General features: G+C 35.5%; 1 protein-coding gene across 3 annotated transcripts in view; it reads left to right on the top strand.

Moving 5' to 3' along the window:
• The window catches only part of DPY19L2 (dpy-19 like 2), a 95,232-nt gene that overhangs the window by 60,862 nt on the left and 15,141 nt on the right, over positions 1–19,229 (top strand). For 2 of the 3 annotated variants that reach the window (XM_070368799.1, XM_005889110.2), the window contains exons 14-17: positions 923–1,024; positions 2,212–2,283; positions 4,684–4,730; positions 11,353–11,377. In XM_070368799.1, the coding sequence (XP_070224900.1) occupies positions 923–1,024; positions 2,212–2,283; positions 4,684–4,730; positions 11,353–11,377 (246 nt within the window). The remainder of the gene's footprint in view (positions 1–922; positions 1,025–2,211; positions 2,284–4,683; positions 4,731–11,352; positions 11,378–19,229) is intronic. The other variant, XM_070368798.1, reaches the window with a different exon arrangement.

Genomic DNA, 19,229 nt, shown 5'->3' with positions numbered 1-19,229 from the left:
ACACATACACCCTTGGTATTCTTAAGTGACTTCTATGTGACAACTGTGAGAAAGACTTGAAACTAAAGTGGCTTGGTTAAATTATCATTAGTCACCAGCCCTACTCTAAATTGGAAAAATAAAGTTTAACTGTGAAGTATGTTTGGTACTGGTAGATAATGCAATAATGAGTAATTGAAAACCATAATCATCAAAGTTGATATAAATAATTTATGTTCTTGTAAAGTAATTTGAATTACTGCTTTGCATACCAGATATTTTTCTTACCTTCTAAGGATGCAGCGTAAAAATAATTGTCTCACCAAAGTAAATAATAAATGATCAGTAGAAAATAGTTCTACATTGGATTTAGTTGATGGTATTTATTTTAAAGGCCTTCCAGACCAAGTAACTAAATCAGAGTGGTATGTATAGTTGTTGTAATTCTCTTGAAGAATAGCTTCGTTGTTAATGGCTTCAATGTATGTCTGAAAAATTCAAGAAGCACCAAAAAATTGTCCTTAATGTATGAGGCTTTGTGAAAATGACAACACACAGAAAATTTGTTAATGATTTACAATATGTGGTAAAAGGGGTTAACATGAAATGTTTTGTTCTTGATAAATGATCTGATCATAAAATTTCATGGTCAACTGCATGGTGGTTTGTGCCCAGCAAATGTTGATTTTAGCTCATTCTTTATATTATCATCTTATTTACTTATTTTTCCTGACTTCTTTTTCCTTTTCATTTCTCTTGATATTTCAATTTTTTTTCAATTTTTTTCATAACTCAGCACATAATGGGGTTCACTGTATTTTTTGTTTTCTTGAAGGGGCATCCATGTACCATGGATATATCTTCTCTGTAGACATTATTACTGCTGCAGCAAATCAATTATTATTAACTATAATTATTTTTATAATTTTAATTTTTCTTCCAGATTCGCCTGAGTGACCTTATTGCCGCCAGAATCTTAAGATATACAGATTTTGATACCTTAATTTACACCTGTGCTCCTGAATTTGACTTCATGGAAACAGCGGTATGAATGATTCTTTTATTTTTTTCCTCTACAGGTATGATGAGTTCTTGCTCTTAAGTTTCTCTTTAATCTGAAACTCAAAAATTTTATTTAGAAACACCCAGTTTATTTATTCTTATCATTTTTTATGATAACTTTTGCTAATAATATGGCCATTCTCATCTAGTTTCGTACATGTAAAATCAGTAAACAGTGGCCCCTACCAGGGCAAGTGCACAGGATGTGACCTATGGTCAGTTACTATTATTGCAGTTCAGTTACTTTTCATAATCTAGGTCAGTTGGAGGTATGAGAGCCTTCAGGAAAAATAAACCCAAATTACTGTTTTATTTTTTAAAAATTCAGTTTTCTTTCACTTAATATCTCAAATATTACAAAATTTTATAATAAAATGTTGCCAAGTAAATATGCTAGTAATCATATATTATTCTCTTATCTGTCAAATCAGTCATACATTCATTCAAAAACAATTATTGACCATTAATTATCTATGAGGCAGTTTGTAATAGGACTACAAAGAGTTAAATAACTTGGTTCCTGCCTTTAAGAAATATATCATGTAGTTAAGTGGTAAATCACTCCCTATCACAACTCATGAGAATTATTTAGCTGCTGCTTTTGTTTCAGTATTTATTTATACTTACAGTAATTACTTTGGAGAAGGCAGTGGCACCTCACTCCAGTACTCTTGCCTGGAAAATCCCATGGACGGAGGAGCCTGGTGTGCTGCTGTCTATGGGGTCGCACAGAGTCGGACACGACTGAAGTGACTTAGCAAGCACAGTAATTACTTAGTCTTTCTCCCTTGTTAGTCCTATAGTTTCACAAATGAAAATAATAGAAACTTAAAGCCCAGGAGATGATAATCTAGGGCCCAGGGATCAATAAACACACATTTTAAAACTTACTATTATATAAATAAAGGAAGTAAAACTCAAGAAAGGAAAAAATAATATCCATAGCTAATTTTGCTTTAATAGTTTTTATCATTATAATTTTTGATATATTTGTGCAACTCATTATAATTTTGATTCTTATGTTAGAATATGAAACTTGATAATATATATTCTGTTAATGACAAAGATATCTTTTACCTTTAAGAAATCTCATTGTGACAATTTGACATAGACTTTTATAGTAGTATAAACTTTAATAAAAAATGTTTGGAATAATTTGCTATATTTCAGACGCCAGTGCGATATTCAAAGACATTACTGCTTCCAATTGTTGTGGTGATTACTTATGTTATCTTTAAAAAGGTATTTAAAATTTTTTTTTTACTTGCTTTTGGGTTTAAGACAAGGACTTAGGTTAGTGCTAATAGCTCAGAATTCTGTCTTACTTTTAGGATGACTCTTCCCCTCCCTGAAACCTTTTTTTATTCAGATTTTTCTTTATCTCACTTTATATGGAGTTTTTAATTTTATTTATTCTTTCAAAAGAAGCGTGTCAGTTACCCACTGTCTGGTAAGAACTATGTTAACACTGTAGGTACGCTGGGGTGAATAAGACGAGTCCACCCTCTCTGGAAACTCACAGTCTGATCCAGTGGGAACAATAAACAAAGAATTTCCCAAATGATTAGATAATTGCAATTGTTATTAGTACTAAAAAAGAAAAGTAGAATACATTTTCAGTATCTTTCAAAATAAGACACATTCGAAGAAGTCTTCATCCATTTTGAAACATGAATAGAAATTTGTATAGCCATTAAAATATCATTCTCTACTGTTCACTGTTTTCACACACAAAAAAGATAGTATTATCACCATAGAAAAGCTAGTGTTTAAAATACTACTGAAAGATTTTCTTGGTCTGGGAGTAGCTTATCTGAAAGCCTGGTTAAAGACAGTGGGTCCTCAGTTTTTTAGCAATTTTGAACCGTCTTTATTTATATCATTGAAAAATTGCCCTGCCTTTAGTCAGTAGGTGTTTTATGCTTTTAAGCAGATAGCAGTAACATTATTTCTCTACTGTCACAGCAAGTTGTCTCTACTTCAGCTGGTTCTGTTGAAGTCAGTATTCTATATTTAAAGTCAAATTGCCTATCTTTCTATGTAGTTTCAGTTCCCGCATTTCTTATTATTTTGTTTTCACATCGAAGATGACTAATTTATGAGTGAGAAAGACATTCCCTCTACATCTGTGCTGCTTCACCCCTGGTCTAGTTCCCTAGGCACCACTTGGAAAGTGTCAGGAATAGACAGAGGTGATGAGAGGGAGTGAGTAAACCGCACACAAGTTTGCTGCTCTCCCTTGCTTTGACCCTGCTTAGCTCAGTCGAGATTAGCCAATTTCTCTATTCCATCATGTCAGCTTCTGTTACTCTTATGAGGTCCCACTTGGAAGTACTAATGCAAGAATTAACTATTCAGTGGGGGAAATATCCAGCACAGGAGAAAATGACAGCTAGATCTACTATTAACTATTTTAAAAATAAAGATATAAAGCCTCATAAATGTAATACTAGCCCCCAAACATACCACAGCTCAAACCATGTTTGTGCAGTAGCCGGCATGCAGACACACGTATCCCCAGACATATACACAGACATAACATCCCCACACGTATACACAGACATAACCATCCCTGCAGCCATTAAAGCTTAACTCCACTTTTGCATCCACATAAATGCCTCAGTCTTTATTTGTCCTGTTATGGCTTATTTTCCACATCAGGGATACTTCTGATGTTCATTTAACTTTTCACTTGTGTGAAATCTCTTCTGGGAAGGAAAGGAGCAAGACATGTGTAGTATGATTCTACCATGACACTACTGAATCTTAGACTCCTATAAATGTGTGTGTTCTGTTGTCTGTACCTTTGATAGGCTTTTGCTTGTCACAAGGAGTGTAATCTCATTTTTGTTATTTGAAACATTCTTCCTTGCAGGATGCTCTTGGATCAATGAGAGAAGTTAAAAATTCTAAACTTAGATTTAACATTTGAGTCCAAATTTTATTATGTATTTTTTCAATGTTTATCTGTGAGTTATAAGCCACATATCATGCAGAGTACAACATTTTAAGTTCTTGTAAATTTCTTGTCTATAAATGCTGCTGAAACCTCTTTGGCCAACGTTAGCTTCATACTCATCTTTACTCCTCCCTCTCTCATCATTAGCTGATACATCTTGATAAGTGCTCTTAAGCCTTCTGTAGCAGTCACTTCAGGCTGAGGTAGACCAGGGAAGCAGGTATGCCACAGCTAATTTTATAATAATCAAGAGTTTGAGGTAGGAATATAGTCTTTGTAGACAGAGATAGAGAGAGAGTCCTAATTTCTTAGAAGTTTGACATAAAATAGCCTCTGAAATACCTGGAGAAACCTGCCTCCTTTGTGGAAACAGTCCCCCAACTACAGCTCACTTGCATCTAGTAAAATATAAATTTAAACTCCAGTCAGAAGTTACCCATATATAAACCTTAGAATTTTAGACCCGAAAGATTTACTCTAGTACCTTTTATTTTCATAGAAAAGGAGGTTACAACTTCAAGATACTGCTTTCCTAAGGCAGAGCTGGAACTACATTGTTCCCAAGGACTTGTTTTAACAACAAAAATACTTCCTTCTAGTAGGGATGTCTTTGTTAATGAATCAGGGCATTTTAAATACCACTTAATTCCTTAGACATTTCATCAATTTGATTCTATTCACAGGCTTTTCGTGATATTCTGTGTGTCTTGTGTGCAAACACTTATCTAAGGTAATTATATCATAGTTGTTTTTAATATTCAGTTATTAAATAACTTACTATAATATCAGTTTTCCAAATGAATGTACATTAAACTTCACCATTACGATTACGAAAGGAAACATGAACCAAACTTAGATTTCTTCTTCTTGGAAAGAAAAAAAAAGACTGTATGATGGCTGTGTCTCTTTTATGTATTTGGACTTGTTTTGAAGGATTTATATTTGTGAATTAACTCAAAGTTTAAATTGGTTTAATTTCATATACCACTACAATTTAAAGTCAGTAAACAGAAGTAAGCTGAAGTTATTTTTGGTGATTTTTTTTAACTTTCAGAGAAAGCAACTTGCTTTTCTGAGTATTCATGGAATAGTTTTTCCTACATTTATGGTTAAAACTGTTTTATTACATTTATTTGTGGTTTTAGTAGTCACTAGAATTATGGTATAAACAAATACAAGCAAAATATAACTAAAGCACACACTGTTATAGGACATGAGAAGTAAATTGTGAGGAAAACTTCATCTGAGAAAAAATTTTAACTCAGATTGCATTATATTTGTACATATAGCCATTAGATTTATTGTTTTTTAATAAAGTTTATTTTTAGGCCAATTTATATTTACAGAAAAATTGTAAAATTAGTGCACAGGGCTTCCATGAACCCTATGCCCTCTGCTTATATTTTCAGTAAACAACTTTGTATGGTAGCCAGAAGAGCTAATTAGAATCTTATACTTGAAATGGTAAAATCTTATTTGTTGAAATTGTTTCCAAATCAAGAGAATTAATAGATCCACTCTACCTTGTTCTGGTCAGATGGAGCCCAGAGGATGTGTCTTGACATTCTAAAAACAATGTTTTTAGAGCTCTGAAAACTATTCATATAAGGAGTGCATTAAGAGACTTAAGATATTTAATTGAATAATAGATGATGAAGGGGTGCATGGCAAGTGTGCTAAGCTACTTCAGTCTTGAATGGCTCTTTGCAACCCTGTGGACTATAGCCCTCCAGGCTCTTCTGTCCATGGGATTCTCCAGACAAGAATATTGGAGTGGGTTTCCACACCCTCCTCCAGGGTATCTTCCTCACTCTGGGATCAAAACCATGTCTCTTATGTCTCCTGCATTGGCCAGTGAGTTCTTTACCACCAGTGCCACCTGGGAAGCCCATGATACATGGCTGCTGTCTCAAAAAAATTGAGAGGGTATGGTGGCTCAGTCAGTGGTAAAGAATCCACCTGTCGGTCACGAAGAACCCCTGGAGAAGGAAATGTCTCACTCTAATATTCTTGCCTGGAAATCCCATGAACAGAGAAAGAGGAGCCTGGTGGACTACAGTCTTTGGGGTTATGAAAGAGTTGGACATGATTTAGTGACTGAAACAACAACAACCATGTAGAGGACAGACTTGAGGGGCAAGTGGGTGGAAATGAGGTCTTTCTTGGTGATTACATTCCTGAAAGTTCTGGCTCTCTATGGGCATCTGGGCAGAAGGGTCCTTTAAACCACAAAAATAATACAGTTGACTGTTGAACAACATGGATTTGAACTGCGTGGTTCCACTTATTCGCAAACTTTTACAGTAATAAACACTATACTATTACTAGATCTGTGGTTGATTGAATTTCAGGATACAGAGGGACCAAGTATATGGAAAGCCGACTGTAATTTATACTCAGACTTTCAACTGCACCCCTCACTGTTGTGTCGTTCAAGGGCCAACTGTATGCTTATGGTGATACAATCAGAAAAAATAGTATATCAAGAAAAGAAGAAATCTTCCCGTCTCTTAGATGTATTCCTCAATTAGTGCTGTTTATAAATGGCTTAGTTTGTATCATTGCAGAAAATACTTCTGAAAGCACAGTGTTTTTTTTTTTTTTACTGGTATTACTCTGTAACTTTCCCTTTATTTAGCAGTTTCTCTTGAGCATCTTGCTCATACTTTATAGTAGTCCCCATGTTTTATTTATTCATTATCACAAGTGACTATCGTGTACTTAGCCATTCTCACATTAGTGGAGTTTAGATTATACTTCTCTTTTTGTCATAACAACCAATGCTATGAGTAATTACCAACTTTATACACATTCATTTGGACACTTATTTCAGTATTTAGAATAGTTAACATATTTGAAATGGGACTGCTGGGTCATAAGCTATGAATATTTTACAGTTTGATGGATACTGAGAGAATAATGGTGAGAGTGTCCATGTCTCTGCATGTCTGTGAACACCAATGTTATTAAGTTTTCTTAATCACATTTTCTTATTGGTAGTTTTTTAAGAAGTAACTCATTTTACAAAGTGAAGTGAAGTTTTACATTTTTACCAGTGAAGTACATCTTTCCATATGTCTGTTGGCTATTTGTATTTCTATTTTGTCCATTTGAAAATTTATTTATGGTGTCTTTTTATAGTATAGACAGTAATCTTTTGTCTGTTGTGTGTATAACAGGCTTTACTCTAGAATGTCAATTTGTAACTTATTAATGGTCATTGCTCTATAGAAGATTAAAATTTCTATACAATCACAACTGTACACTCTCTGTTTTCTGTTCATTTCTGCGCTTAGATACACTTCCCCACATCAGTATCATAAAAATAGTTCCCCATATTCTCTTTCATAGTTTTTTGCAAAATAAATATGTGTAAAGTAGATAATGCAATGATTTGATATTCATAAATTTTGTGAAGTGATCACCACAACAAAGTTAATTAACACATTCAACATGTCTATCAACTCACAGAGTTACTGTGAGTGTTTGTATGTGTGTAGATACTTAAGGCCTACCGTCTTAGCAAATGCCAAGTATACCGTGCAGTATTATTAAGTATAGTCACTGTGCTGTACATTGCTTCCTCAGAATTTCTTCATCTTATAACTAAATGCTTGTACCCTTTAAGGAACATCGCATCATTATGCCCAGTCCCCAGACCCTGGCAACTACCATTCTGCTCTTTCTTTTACGTTTTTGGGGGTCACTTTTAGATTCCACATACGAGTGATACCATAAAATATTTGTCTTTCCTTGTCTGCCCTATTTCACGTACCATAATGCCTTCCAGGTTTATCCATGTAGTGGCAAATGCCAGGATTTCCTTGTTTTTCTTTCTTTTTTTTTTATGGTGGAATAATACTCTGTTGTATTAGAGTATACACACATGCCACATTTCCTTTATTCATTGTTGACCTAACAAAATAATTGGACTGCCAGATAATTTCTTCAGCAAAATTGGGTTTACTGGGGATCAGCAGAGGATTGCACTTTGAGGTTTACCACCATGGTGAGCCACATGCAAGTCCCGCACAGCAAGGAGAAGAGAACACTTTTACGGAAGGGAAAACAAAGTTGTGAGAGCTATAGTAAACAAAAAAGTTCATGGCTTTTCATTGGCTGACTACTTGCCAGGAAAGAAGAGGAATCCTTATTCTTCTTGTTGGACTCTTCTATTGTTTCAGGGCATGAAAGTGCCCCCTTTTTGTCTCCCAACTCCTATTTAATTGAGATTTCCATTTTTTTTTTCTTTCTCCCTTTTGATCAAGACCTTTCTCTGAAAGCAGCATTGATCGAGAGTCAGGTTTTCCAGTTTCAGTAGCTTTCTGTCCCTTAATGCCAGGAAGGACTTTTTCTGTGTGTAGTGTCTGCAGAGGAAAAGTATACTGATTAGAAACCTATTGAGGACACATGCAAGTAACAAAGAGAGATGGGAAGGAGACCTCTCAGAGACTTTTTATCTAAAGTTTATACATTATCAAGATCTTAGATCTTTGTGATCATCTAAAGTGCCATGTCATCCTCAAAGGTTTGATGATAAATTTCCAACAGGCCTGATCTGGATATCCTGGGAAATCCTGTACCTCTTGTTACATTTTTCAACTTAGGCTGATTCTCCTGATTACACACACACACACACACACACACACACCCGTGCTCACCCGTGCTTTCTTTTCACTTACATTTTAGTGGGATATTTTTTGTCATCCATTCACTTAAAAGTGTGTATCCTTCATGCATATCCTTAAAACTAAAATGAGACTCTCATAGGCAGCATGATTGGGTCTTGTTTTTTATCCATTTAGCCACTCTTTGTCTTTAGAGAATTTAATCAATTTATACTTAATTATTAATAGATAGGGATGGCTTATTTTTGCCATCTTGTTTTCTTTCTGTTTTGTAGTGTCTGTCTTCCTTTCATGCTATCTTTCTTCATCATGTGATGATTTTCATAGTGGTATACTTTTATTCCTTTATCTTTTGCATATCTGTTGCACGTTTTTGCTGTGTGGTTATCATAATACATCTTATAGTTATGAGTCTATTTTAAGCTGATAACAGCTCAACTTCATTTATATATAAAAATTCTGCTTTTTTACTTCCCTCGTCCCCATTTTATGCTTTTGATGTCACAATCTCTATCTCCTTATATTGTGTATGAGTTAGCAAATTATTGTAGCTATATTTATTTTTTAATGCTTCAGTCTTTTTATACTAGAGTTAAGTGATTTACACACCACTATTACAGTATTACAGTATTCTGAGATTGACTATATAGTTACTTTTACTAGCTAATTTTGTGCTTTCGTGTATGTTTATGTTACTAATGAGCATTCTTTCATTTCAGCTTGAAGGACTCTCTTTAGCATTTCTTATAAGGCAGGTCTAGTGATGATGACTCCCTCAACTTTGTTTTTCTGGGAAAGTCTTTCTCACCTTCATCTGAAAGACAGCTTTGCTAGGTAAAGTATTCTTAGATGGCAGATTTTTTTTATTTGAGCACTTTTAAGAATCCCAGTCTCTCCTGGCTTGCAAGGTTTCTGTTGAGAAATCTGCTGATAGCCTTACAGGGGTTCCCTTATATGAGATGATTTTTTTGTTTTTGAAGTTCATTTTTTGCTTTTGACAGTTTTATTATATCTAGTGAATTTGCAGTGTGTGTGGGGAGTTACCTATGAGCTTCATGTACTTGAATGTCCATATCTCTCTCCAGAGTTGCAGGTTTTCAGCTGTTATTCTTTAAATAAAGTTTCTGCTCTATTTATATAATTATTCATGGAAATTTTAATCTGAACACTCAAATTTTTCTTTAGCTCAAAGGATATTCTCTTTCCCTCTCTCTTTTGCTTTAGCCTCTCTTTTTTGAACATCTATTATTATATTTATCATATTTTTTATTTCTTTTTTCTCCTCAGAATTTCATGAATGCATCTTCAACACAACTTTCAGTTGTGTACACTGCTATTTGACCTTTTTTTAAGGTTTTAAATTTGGCAAATTAGTTTTTTTAATTATCTCTGAAAGCTCTTTTTTATTACAGCTTGTTTTATTTGTATGGATACAGTGTTCTCTTAAGCATCTGTGAAGATAATAATTGGAACTTTCATTTAATACTCTTATTACTTATATTAACACTTTCTTGAGAGTTCATTTGCTCATTTATCTTGGTGTTTTTCTTCCATCCTATTTGTTTCTCATGATTTGATTGTATACTGATATTCTAAATTAGTTACTAGATTTATTTGTATCCATAGTTATTGTTGGGGTCTTTGGTGATTATAATACTTACCTACCAGGCCTCTTCCTTACATGCAATCACTCACTACAGGATTCTGTTGTGACTGACAGGTTTCTGGATGTGTGGGAACCCATCCATCCACACCCACTTCCACCCTTGACTGCAGAAGTCAGGAAGGAGCTGCAGTGGTGGCAAAATAATTGAGTGATTTCAGTACTCTTCTCAGTGGCCTTCCCCTCACTACTTTTTTTTTTTTTTTTTTTTTAATCTCTGGATCTGTGTGTGCCCCTGAACTTCCTTATACTTCATACTTTCATATTTATACTGTCTTACTTCTCTTGCCAAACCCAAAATCCATATGAGAAGGCCTTTTATACTACAAAGCTTTGTTATAAAAGTGAAATATTGTCTTTACAATGGGAAGCAAAATAAGCAGTCTTGTACCTCTTCCCAATCTAACACAAACTGTGGAGAATAAGAACAGGATCTGTTCTGTTCACACTGTGTTCACTGCACAGTGTCTGGAATACGGTAGGTATGCCATAAATTTTTAGTAAATTTTTAGACGTAAATATTTAGAAAATTTCTAAAACAACTTTTGTGGAACTAAAAATATTTATATGCTTTACCCAAAAAATTTATTCTAGAAATTTATCCTAAGGAAATACTCAGAGATGCTTACAGAGTTTTAAGTGCAAGGATGTTCATATTTATAATTGTGAAAAATAAAAATAACTCAAAAGTCACAGCAGTGCTTATCTAAAGCATAATATATGTATGTGATTGAATATTTAATAAATATTCTTTTTATTATTTATTTCTCCAAAGGGAGTATTTAGCAATCAGTAAAACCCATTTTGTCTTAACCAAGGAAGAGCATTTTGATATACTTTAAATAGAATGACTATAAATCATGCCTTTTAAATTTCCATTGTTTTTAGTAATTTTTATCTAATTTAGTAATTTTTGGTAGAACTTAGTAATTTTTATCTAACAGCTTTATTTATATATTAATTTATTTAAAATATAAGAACAAATAAGTGGAGGTTCATTCTGATATAATCATAGTATAATGAACAGTCAGTTAATAGAGAATATTTTTGTTTTATTCCAGAAAACAGCTCCTTGAACATGGTGAGGTAAAGCTTTCATTTTAATCTCTGCTAGATTTGTGTATTATATTTAAGTTCAAGGATATTCACAAAGGTATAACCTTGCTGCAGGTGTACCATCAGCAGTGCTAAAGTGGTTCAATACTGATAGTAAATTTCTGCTGATCTTCCCACTTTTTAAGCTGCTCTCAATTTTGAAGAGTGGTAAGGACTTGACAACCAGAAAGCTGATTTATGACCACTGAGTATAATTAAATTAAATTACCTTCATTCATTCATTCATTCAACAATAATAAACATTAATTTCTAGCCTGCTGAGCCAATCAGCTATGGGCCATCAGGGTAGGTACTGTGACTGGTGACTTTGCCACACACAGACTTGATGTTCAATCAGTTATAATCTTAGCAGTGTTATAGGATAAACCAGATAGTATAGCAGTGTTCCTGCTCTCAGATACATCTAATTTTTCAATGGAGAACAAAACAGGATAGTCTTTTTTTTATGGTGCTAAATTGTTCTGCGATAAGAGAAAAAATAGCATGGGCTAGAAATATGATTTCCTAAGTAATAGAACTTTGAGTCTTAAGGGACAGGTCAAATTTACATGAAAGGACCACTGATTGTGAACTTAATAGGAATAGCTTATGATGATAAACAATATGTTTTGAATAGTTACTATGTGCCATGTACTGTGCTGTTTGAGTCTCATAATATTATTCCCACTTTGCAAATAAGAAAATCATGTTAATTAAATGATATTAGCTGTTAAAGATAATGATAACATCAAAATGACTTAACTCAGTGGAAGTTTAATTCTTTGCTCACATAAAGTTAAAACCAGAGTTTCAGATTAGCAGGTGGTTCTCCAACAAGCAGTGTTTCAGGGACCCAGATTCCTTCCACCTATGGTTCTGCCATCTTTAACATGTGGTTTTCAGGCTTGATTTGTACAAGCCAACAAAGAAAAAAGAACACTGCATACTGGAGGCTTTGTAAGAGCTACCCCTGGAAAAGAGACAAATATCGCTTCCTGCTCACAGCCAGAACTCAGACATATGGCCACACCTGACTGCCAGGGAAGTTGGGAAGTAGAATCTTGCTGTGTTTCTAGGAATAAAAGCAAAGAGTCTCTGCCAAGAACTGGAGACCTGGAGAAATGAAACAGTTCACCTAAGGTCTCACAGCAAATTTGCAGTAAATCTTCCATTTATCCACTGCCAATCCGTTTCCAGCGCTCCTAGAGGGGTGGTCAGCACTTTCTGCTTCCTATGTGCCAGGTATTTTGGTTGGGGAGGGTAGTTATTTACTTACTTTTATACTTTCATTCTCACAACAACTCACTGATGTAAATACTTTTACTTTTTATTTCACAGATTAAAAAAAAAAATGTTGAAAAGAGATGGTCAGTAACTTGCCTAAAGTCAGAAAGCTAGAGTGAGCTGAGCTTTGTAGAGCCAAGTACCATGAATCTAGGCAGTGCAGCAACAAAATCTATGCTGTTTGTCATTCACTCTGCAACCACCTAATTCCATAAGTATTCCTTAAGTTTCTGCCTCCCTTTTTCACATTAGTTTGCTACCTTCTCATTGTCATTCATTTCTCCATTTATTCTTATTTTGCCCACTTTTCTCTTTTGTGTTAATTCTGTATATTTATCCATTCAATCTTTATTATGTGCCTACTATACACCAAGTTTCTACTTCTATGGAAATGAAGGTATATAGTAGAAGGAAAAAACGAGAACATATAAGTATATGTGAAATGACAAAGGGAGATATAAAAGTAGTACAGAAGAAGTGATTAAATCTGTGTGGAGGGGATGTGGTAGTTGGAGAAAGGTTTTTAAAATATATATAGAGGAATAGCTAGCTGAAGACAAAGGATGCACATGTGCAAGGAAGACAGAAGGTAATGAATTTATCTGGTTTAGCTCAGTTCAGTGACTCAGTTGTGTCCAACTCTTTGTGACTCCATGGACTGCAGCAGGCCAGCCTTCCCTGTCCATCACCAACTCCCAGAGCTTGCTCAAACTCATGTCCATTGAGTCAGTGATGTCATGCAACCATCCCATCCTCTGTTGTTCCCTTCTTCTCCTGCCGTCAATCTTTCCCAGGGCCTTTTCCAATGAGTTGGTTCTTCGCATCGGGTGGCAAAAGTATTGAAGCTTCAGCTTCAGCATCAGTCCTTCCAGTGAATATTCAGGACTTATTTCCTTTAGGATTGACTGGTTTGATCTCCTGGACGACTCTTAAGAGTCTTCTTCAACATCACAGTTCAAAAATATCATTTCTTTGGCACTCAGCTTTCTTTATGGTCCAGCTCTCACATCCATACGTGACTACTAGAAAAACCATAGCTTTGACTAGACAGACCTTTGTTGGCAAAGTAACATCTCTGTTTTTTAATATGCTGTCTATGTTTGTCATAGCTTTTCTTCCAAGGACCAAATGTCCTTTAATTTTATGGCTGCAGTCACCATCTGCAGTGATTTTAGAGCCCAAGAAAATAAAGTCTCTCATTGTTTTCATTTTTTCCCCATCTAGTTGCCATGAAGTGATGGGAATGGATGCCATGAGCTTAGTTTTCTGAATGATGAGTTTTAAACCAACTTTTTCACTTTCCTCTTTCACTTTCATCAAGAGGCTCTTTAGTTCTCTTCGCTTTCTGCCATAAGGGTGATGTCATCTTCATATCTGAGGTTATTGATATTTCTCCCTGCAGTCTTGATTCCAGCTTGTGCTTCATCCAGGGTGGCATTTTGCATGATGTACTCTGCATATAAGTTAAATAAGTAGGGTGACAATATACAACTCGATGTACTCCTTTCCAAGTTTGGAACCAATCTATTGTTCATGTCCTGTTCTAACTGTTGCTTCTTTACTTGCATGCAGGTTTCTCAGGAGACAGGTTAGGTGGTTTGGTATTGCCATCTCTTTCAGAATTTTCCACAGTTTATTGTGATCCACACAGTCAAAGGCTTTGGCATAGTCGATAAAGCAGAAATAGATGTTTTTCTCGACTTAGGCTTTTTCAGTGATCCGACAGATATTGGCAATTTGATCTCTTGTTCCTCTGCCTTTTGTAAATCCAGCTTGAATATCTGGAAGTTCTCATTCACATACTGTTAAGGCCTACCTTGGAAAATTTTGAGTATTACTTTGGTAGTATGTGAGATGAATGCAATTGTGCGGTAGTTTGAACATTTGTTGGCATTGCCTTTCTGTGGCTACGGCTGAGTTTTCCAAATTTATCCATAGATATAAGGCAAATCAGTGTTGCTGATGGATAAAAATGACAAGGTGGGAAAAGTAAGCAGCATTAGACTGTGGGAGCTTTGTATGCAAAGAAGCTGGACGTTATCAGGACCTTGTTGTGAAGTTGGAGATGGTGTGGTCAGATCTGAGTTTTAAATACTTTAGTCTGTTGGCAGTAAAGAAGATTATATATATATTTTTTTGAAAGGCAGTTATAAGTCAAGCTGACCAAAAAGAGGACAGTGATAGAAAATCTCTAATTTTTTTTAAACTAAAGTGGGTATGTTAAACTCCTAATACATAAACAGATTTAAATTTCTAAAAATAGTAGATCTTATAGAAGGAGATGATAGCTTTCTGGGCAGTACCAATGTGAAGTCTTGTGTCTTCCTGGCACCTAATCCTACTCCCACTTGTGACTCACACTTGATAAATCTCTTTGGTTTGGGATGGAACTGTTTTCACCTTGACTTCCCTGGTGGCTCAGATGGTAAAGTGTCTGCCTACAATGCGGGAGACCCGGGTTCGATTCCTGGGTCAGGAATATCCCCTGGAGAAGGAAATGGCAACCCACTCCAGTATTCTTACCTGGAAATCCCACGGATGGAGGAGCCTGGTTGGCTACTGTCCATGGGGTCACAAAGAGTCGGACATGACTGAGCGACTTCCCTTCACCTTAAGGGATGACAGGGTGTGAGAGGCAGAAATGTTGACAAACTCTGAATGTGATATGATAATGAAAGGTTGTACATTCCAGCTTGTTTCAAAATTAGGTGAGGATTTTGAATAAATCCTTAGGATACTTTTTTCACCAGGGAGTAAGTTCTAAGTTCCTTGCTTTGTGCCAACCCTCTGAATCAGGGACAGTCTGCAAATCTCAACTCACTAAATGAACCCCTGGGTCACCTCCCTACTGTCATGATATTATTAAAGTTTATTAGATTAGTGGAGTCTATTGTGATTTTTTACTCATAATTTAATGTATTTGTGTTTTATTTGTTCCATCATATTAGTTAGTTTTAGCCAGCTGTTCCATGTTACGAGCTTAGAAATTAATGAAGGAATACATAGTAATTCACAGGAAAGAAAAAGAAAGAGATTTAGAAACAATATTTAGTTCCAGAATATCATAATACTGTGAAGAACTTGTGAAAAGATGGGCTAGGGAGAGATAACATTTAGAATAATTAACTCCTGAATATTCTTTTGACCTACTCATACCTCATTTTGAGCATGACAGTCAGTATTGCATCAGCCTTCACTTTTGTCTAGTCCCTAATTTATTATATTTTGTGATTACTTTATATTAGATCCTTTATATTTAAGTCCATTTTATTTTGTGTTTTATATTATAAACAAAGTTTTTCTGTTATAGCCAGAGGGCTTTATATGACATACAGCTGAAGGCATATGTCATAACATACAACTTATTTGGAGCTATTCAGTTGAAAAACTGAAGTGATCCAGAATTTGGGGGAGAAATTACTTCTTTTGAGAAACTGGTATTGAGTAATATATTTTGGGAATCCGTACACTTCTGTATTCACAGATTAATAGAACTATATTGTTGAATAGTTTGTTGTTTGGAGAGAAAGCATAAGTTAATAGTGCAAAATCATAATTACAGTTTTTAGATAATTGAGAACTGAGATGCACCAATAGGTGTGGAAGTTACAGGAAAACACTAGTTCAGTTTTAGAAAAGATTTTCTCACATATATACAGCATCTGTCTTTGTAATAGGTACTCCTATGGCATATTCCTATCCCGGGAATGGTGAATATTCTGTTCATAGATTTATAGAAGTGATCCCTGTTTTGGGTAGTTGATTAAAGTAGATGGCTCACATAATCTACCAATCTGTGATTTAGTGGCCCTCCAAAAAAGGACCTATTGGGTGTGAAATGTGTAGGTTTTCTTTTTCCAAAGCATGATTCAGATTTTGTTCAAGGGTGAGTCTGACTAAGGAAAATGAAGGGGTGATTTTGAAATAAATTTTCCACATTGCAAACTTGGGTTCAAGAATTATTTTAAAAAATTAAAGATTTCAGTTTTTAAACATCATTTTAAAATGAAAAAAATAGCTTTAGGTACACTTTTTGTCATTCTGTTTTATTTTTATTTTATTTTTATTTTAATTGGAGGCTAATTACAATATTGTGGTGGTTTTTGCCATACATTCACATGAATCAGCCATGGGTGTACATGTGTTCCCTATCCTGACCCTCCTTCCCACCTCCCTCCCCATCCCATCCCTCAGGGACATCCCAGTGTACCAGCCCTGAGCACCCTGCCTCATGCATCAAACCTGGACTGGCAACCTATTTCACATATGACATGTTTCAATGCTATTCTCTCAAATCATCCCACTCTCGCCTTCTCCCACAGAGTCCAACAATCTGTTCTTTACACCTGTGTCTCTTTTGCTGTCTCATATATAGTATCATAGTTACCATCTTTCTAAATTCCATATATGTGCATTAATGTACTACATTGGTGTTTTTCTTTCTGCCTTACTTCGCTCTCTATAATAGGCTCCAGTTTCATCCACCTCATTAGAACTGATTCAAATGCATTCTTTTTAATACCTGAGTAATATTCCATCGTGTGTGTGTACCACAGCTTTTTTTTTTTTTTTTACTTTTTTTAAAAATTTCATTTTATTTGTAAACTTTACAATATTGTATTGGTTTTGCCAAATATCGAAATGAATCTGCCACAGGTATACATGTGTTCCCCATCCTGAACCCTCCTCCCTCCCCATACCATCCCTCTGGGTTGTCCCAGTGCACCAGCCCCAAGCATCCAGTATCGTGCATCGAACCTGGACTGGCGACTCGTTTCATACATGATATTATACATGTTTCAATGCCATTCTCCCAAATCTTCCCACCCTCTCCCTCTCCCACAGAGTCCATAAGACTGTTCTATACATCAGTGTCTCTTTTGCTGTCTTATATACAGGGTTATTGTTAAATCTTTCTAAATTCCATATATATGTGTTAGTATACTGTATTGGTGTTTTTCTTTCTGGCTTACTTCGCTCTGTATATAGGCTCCAGTTTCATCCACCTCATTAGAACTGATTCAAATGTATTCTTTTTAATGGCTGAGTAATACTCCATTGTGTATATGTACCACAGCTTTCTTATCCATTCATCTGCTGATGGACATCTAGGTTGCTTCCATGTCCTGGCTATTATAAACAGTGCTGCGATGAACAGTGGGGTACACGTGTCTCTTTCCCTTCTGGTTTCCTCAGTATGTATGCCCAGCAGTGGGATTGCTGGGTCATAAGGCAGTTCTATTTCCAGTTTTTTAAGGAATCTCCACACTGTTCTCCATAGTGGCTGTACTAGTTTGCATTCCCACCAACAGTGTAAGAGGGTTCCCTTTTCTCCACACCCTCGCCAGCATTTATTGCTTGTAGACTTTTGGATCGCAGCCATTCTGGCTGGTGTGAAATGGTACCTCATAGTGGTTTTGATTTTCATTTCTCTGATAATGAGTGATGTTGAGCATCTTTTCATGTGTTTGTTAGCCATCTGTATGTCTTCTTTGGAGAAATGTCTGTTTAGTTCTTTGGCCCATTTTTTGATTGGGTCATTTATTTTTCTGGAATTGAGCTGTAGGAGTTGCTTGTATATTTTTGAGATTAGTTGTTTGTCAGTTGCTTCATTTGCTATTATTTTCTCCCTTTCTGAAGGCTGTCTTTTCACCTTGCTAATAGTTTCCTTTGTTGTGCAGAAGCTTTTAAGTTTAATTAGATCCCATTTGTTTATTTTTGCTTTTATTTCCAATATTCTGGGAGGTGGGTCATAGAGGATCCTACTGTGGTGTATGTCGGAGAGTAATTTTGCCTATGTTCTCCTCTAGGAGTTTTATAGTTTCTGGTCTTATGTTTAGATCTTTAATCCATTTTGAGTTTATTTTTGTGTATGGTGTTAGAAAGTGTTCTAGTTTCATTCTTTTACAAGTGGTTGACCAGTTTTCCCAGCACCACTTGTTAAAGAGATTGTCTTTAATCCATTGTATGTTCTTGCCTCCTTTTTCAAAGATAAGGTGTCCATATGTGCGTGGATTTACCTCTGGGCTTTCTATTTTGTTCCATTGATCTATATTTCTGTCTTTGTGCCAGTACCATACTGTCTTGATGACTGTGGCTTTGTAGTAGAGCCTGAAGTCAGGCGGGTTGATTCCTCCAGTTCCATCCTTCTTTCTCAAGATAGCTTTGGCTATTCGAGGTTTTTTGTATTTCCATACAAATTGTGAAATTATTTGTTCTAGCTCTGTGAAGAAAACCGTTGGTAGCTTGATAGGGATTGCATTGAATCTATAAATTGCTTTGGGTAGTATTCTCATTTTCACTATATTGATTCTTCCAATCCATGAACATGGTATATTTCTCCATCTATTAGTGTCCTCTTTGATTTCTTTCACCATACCACAGCTTTCTTATCCATTTGTCTGCCGATGGACATCTCAGTTCAGTTCAGTCGCTCAGTCGTGTCCAACTCTTTGTGACCCCATGAACCGCACCACGCCAGGCCTCCCTGTACATCACCAACTGCTGGAGTTCACCCAAACCCATGTCCGTTGAGTTGGTAATGCCATCCAACCATCTC

The sequence above is a fragment of the Bos mutus genome, chromosome 4 (genome assembly GCF_027580195.1).
Source record: "Bos mutus isolate GX-2022 chromosome 4, NWIPB_WYAK_1.1, whole genome shotgun sequence".
Lineage (NCBI taxonomy): Eukaryota > Metazoa > Chordata > Mammalia > Artiodactyla > Bovidae > Bos > Bos mutus.
Note: the sequence above shows the minus strand (reverse complement) of the source record. Positions and strands in the feature narration are given on the sequence as shown.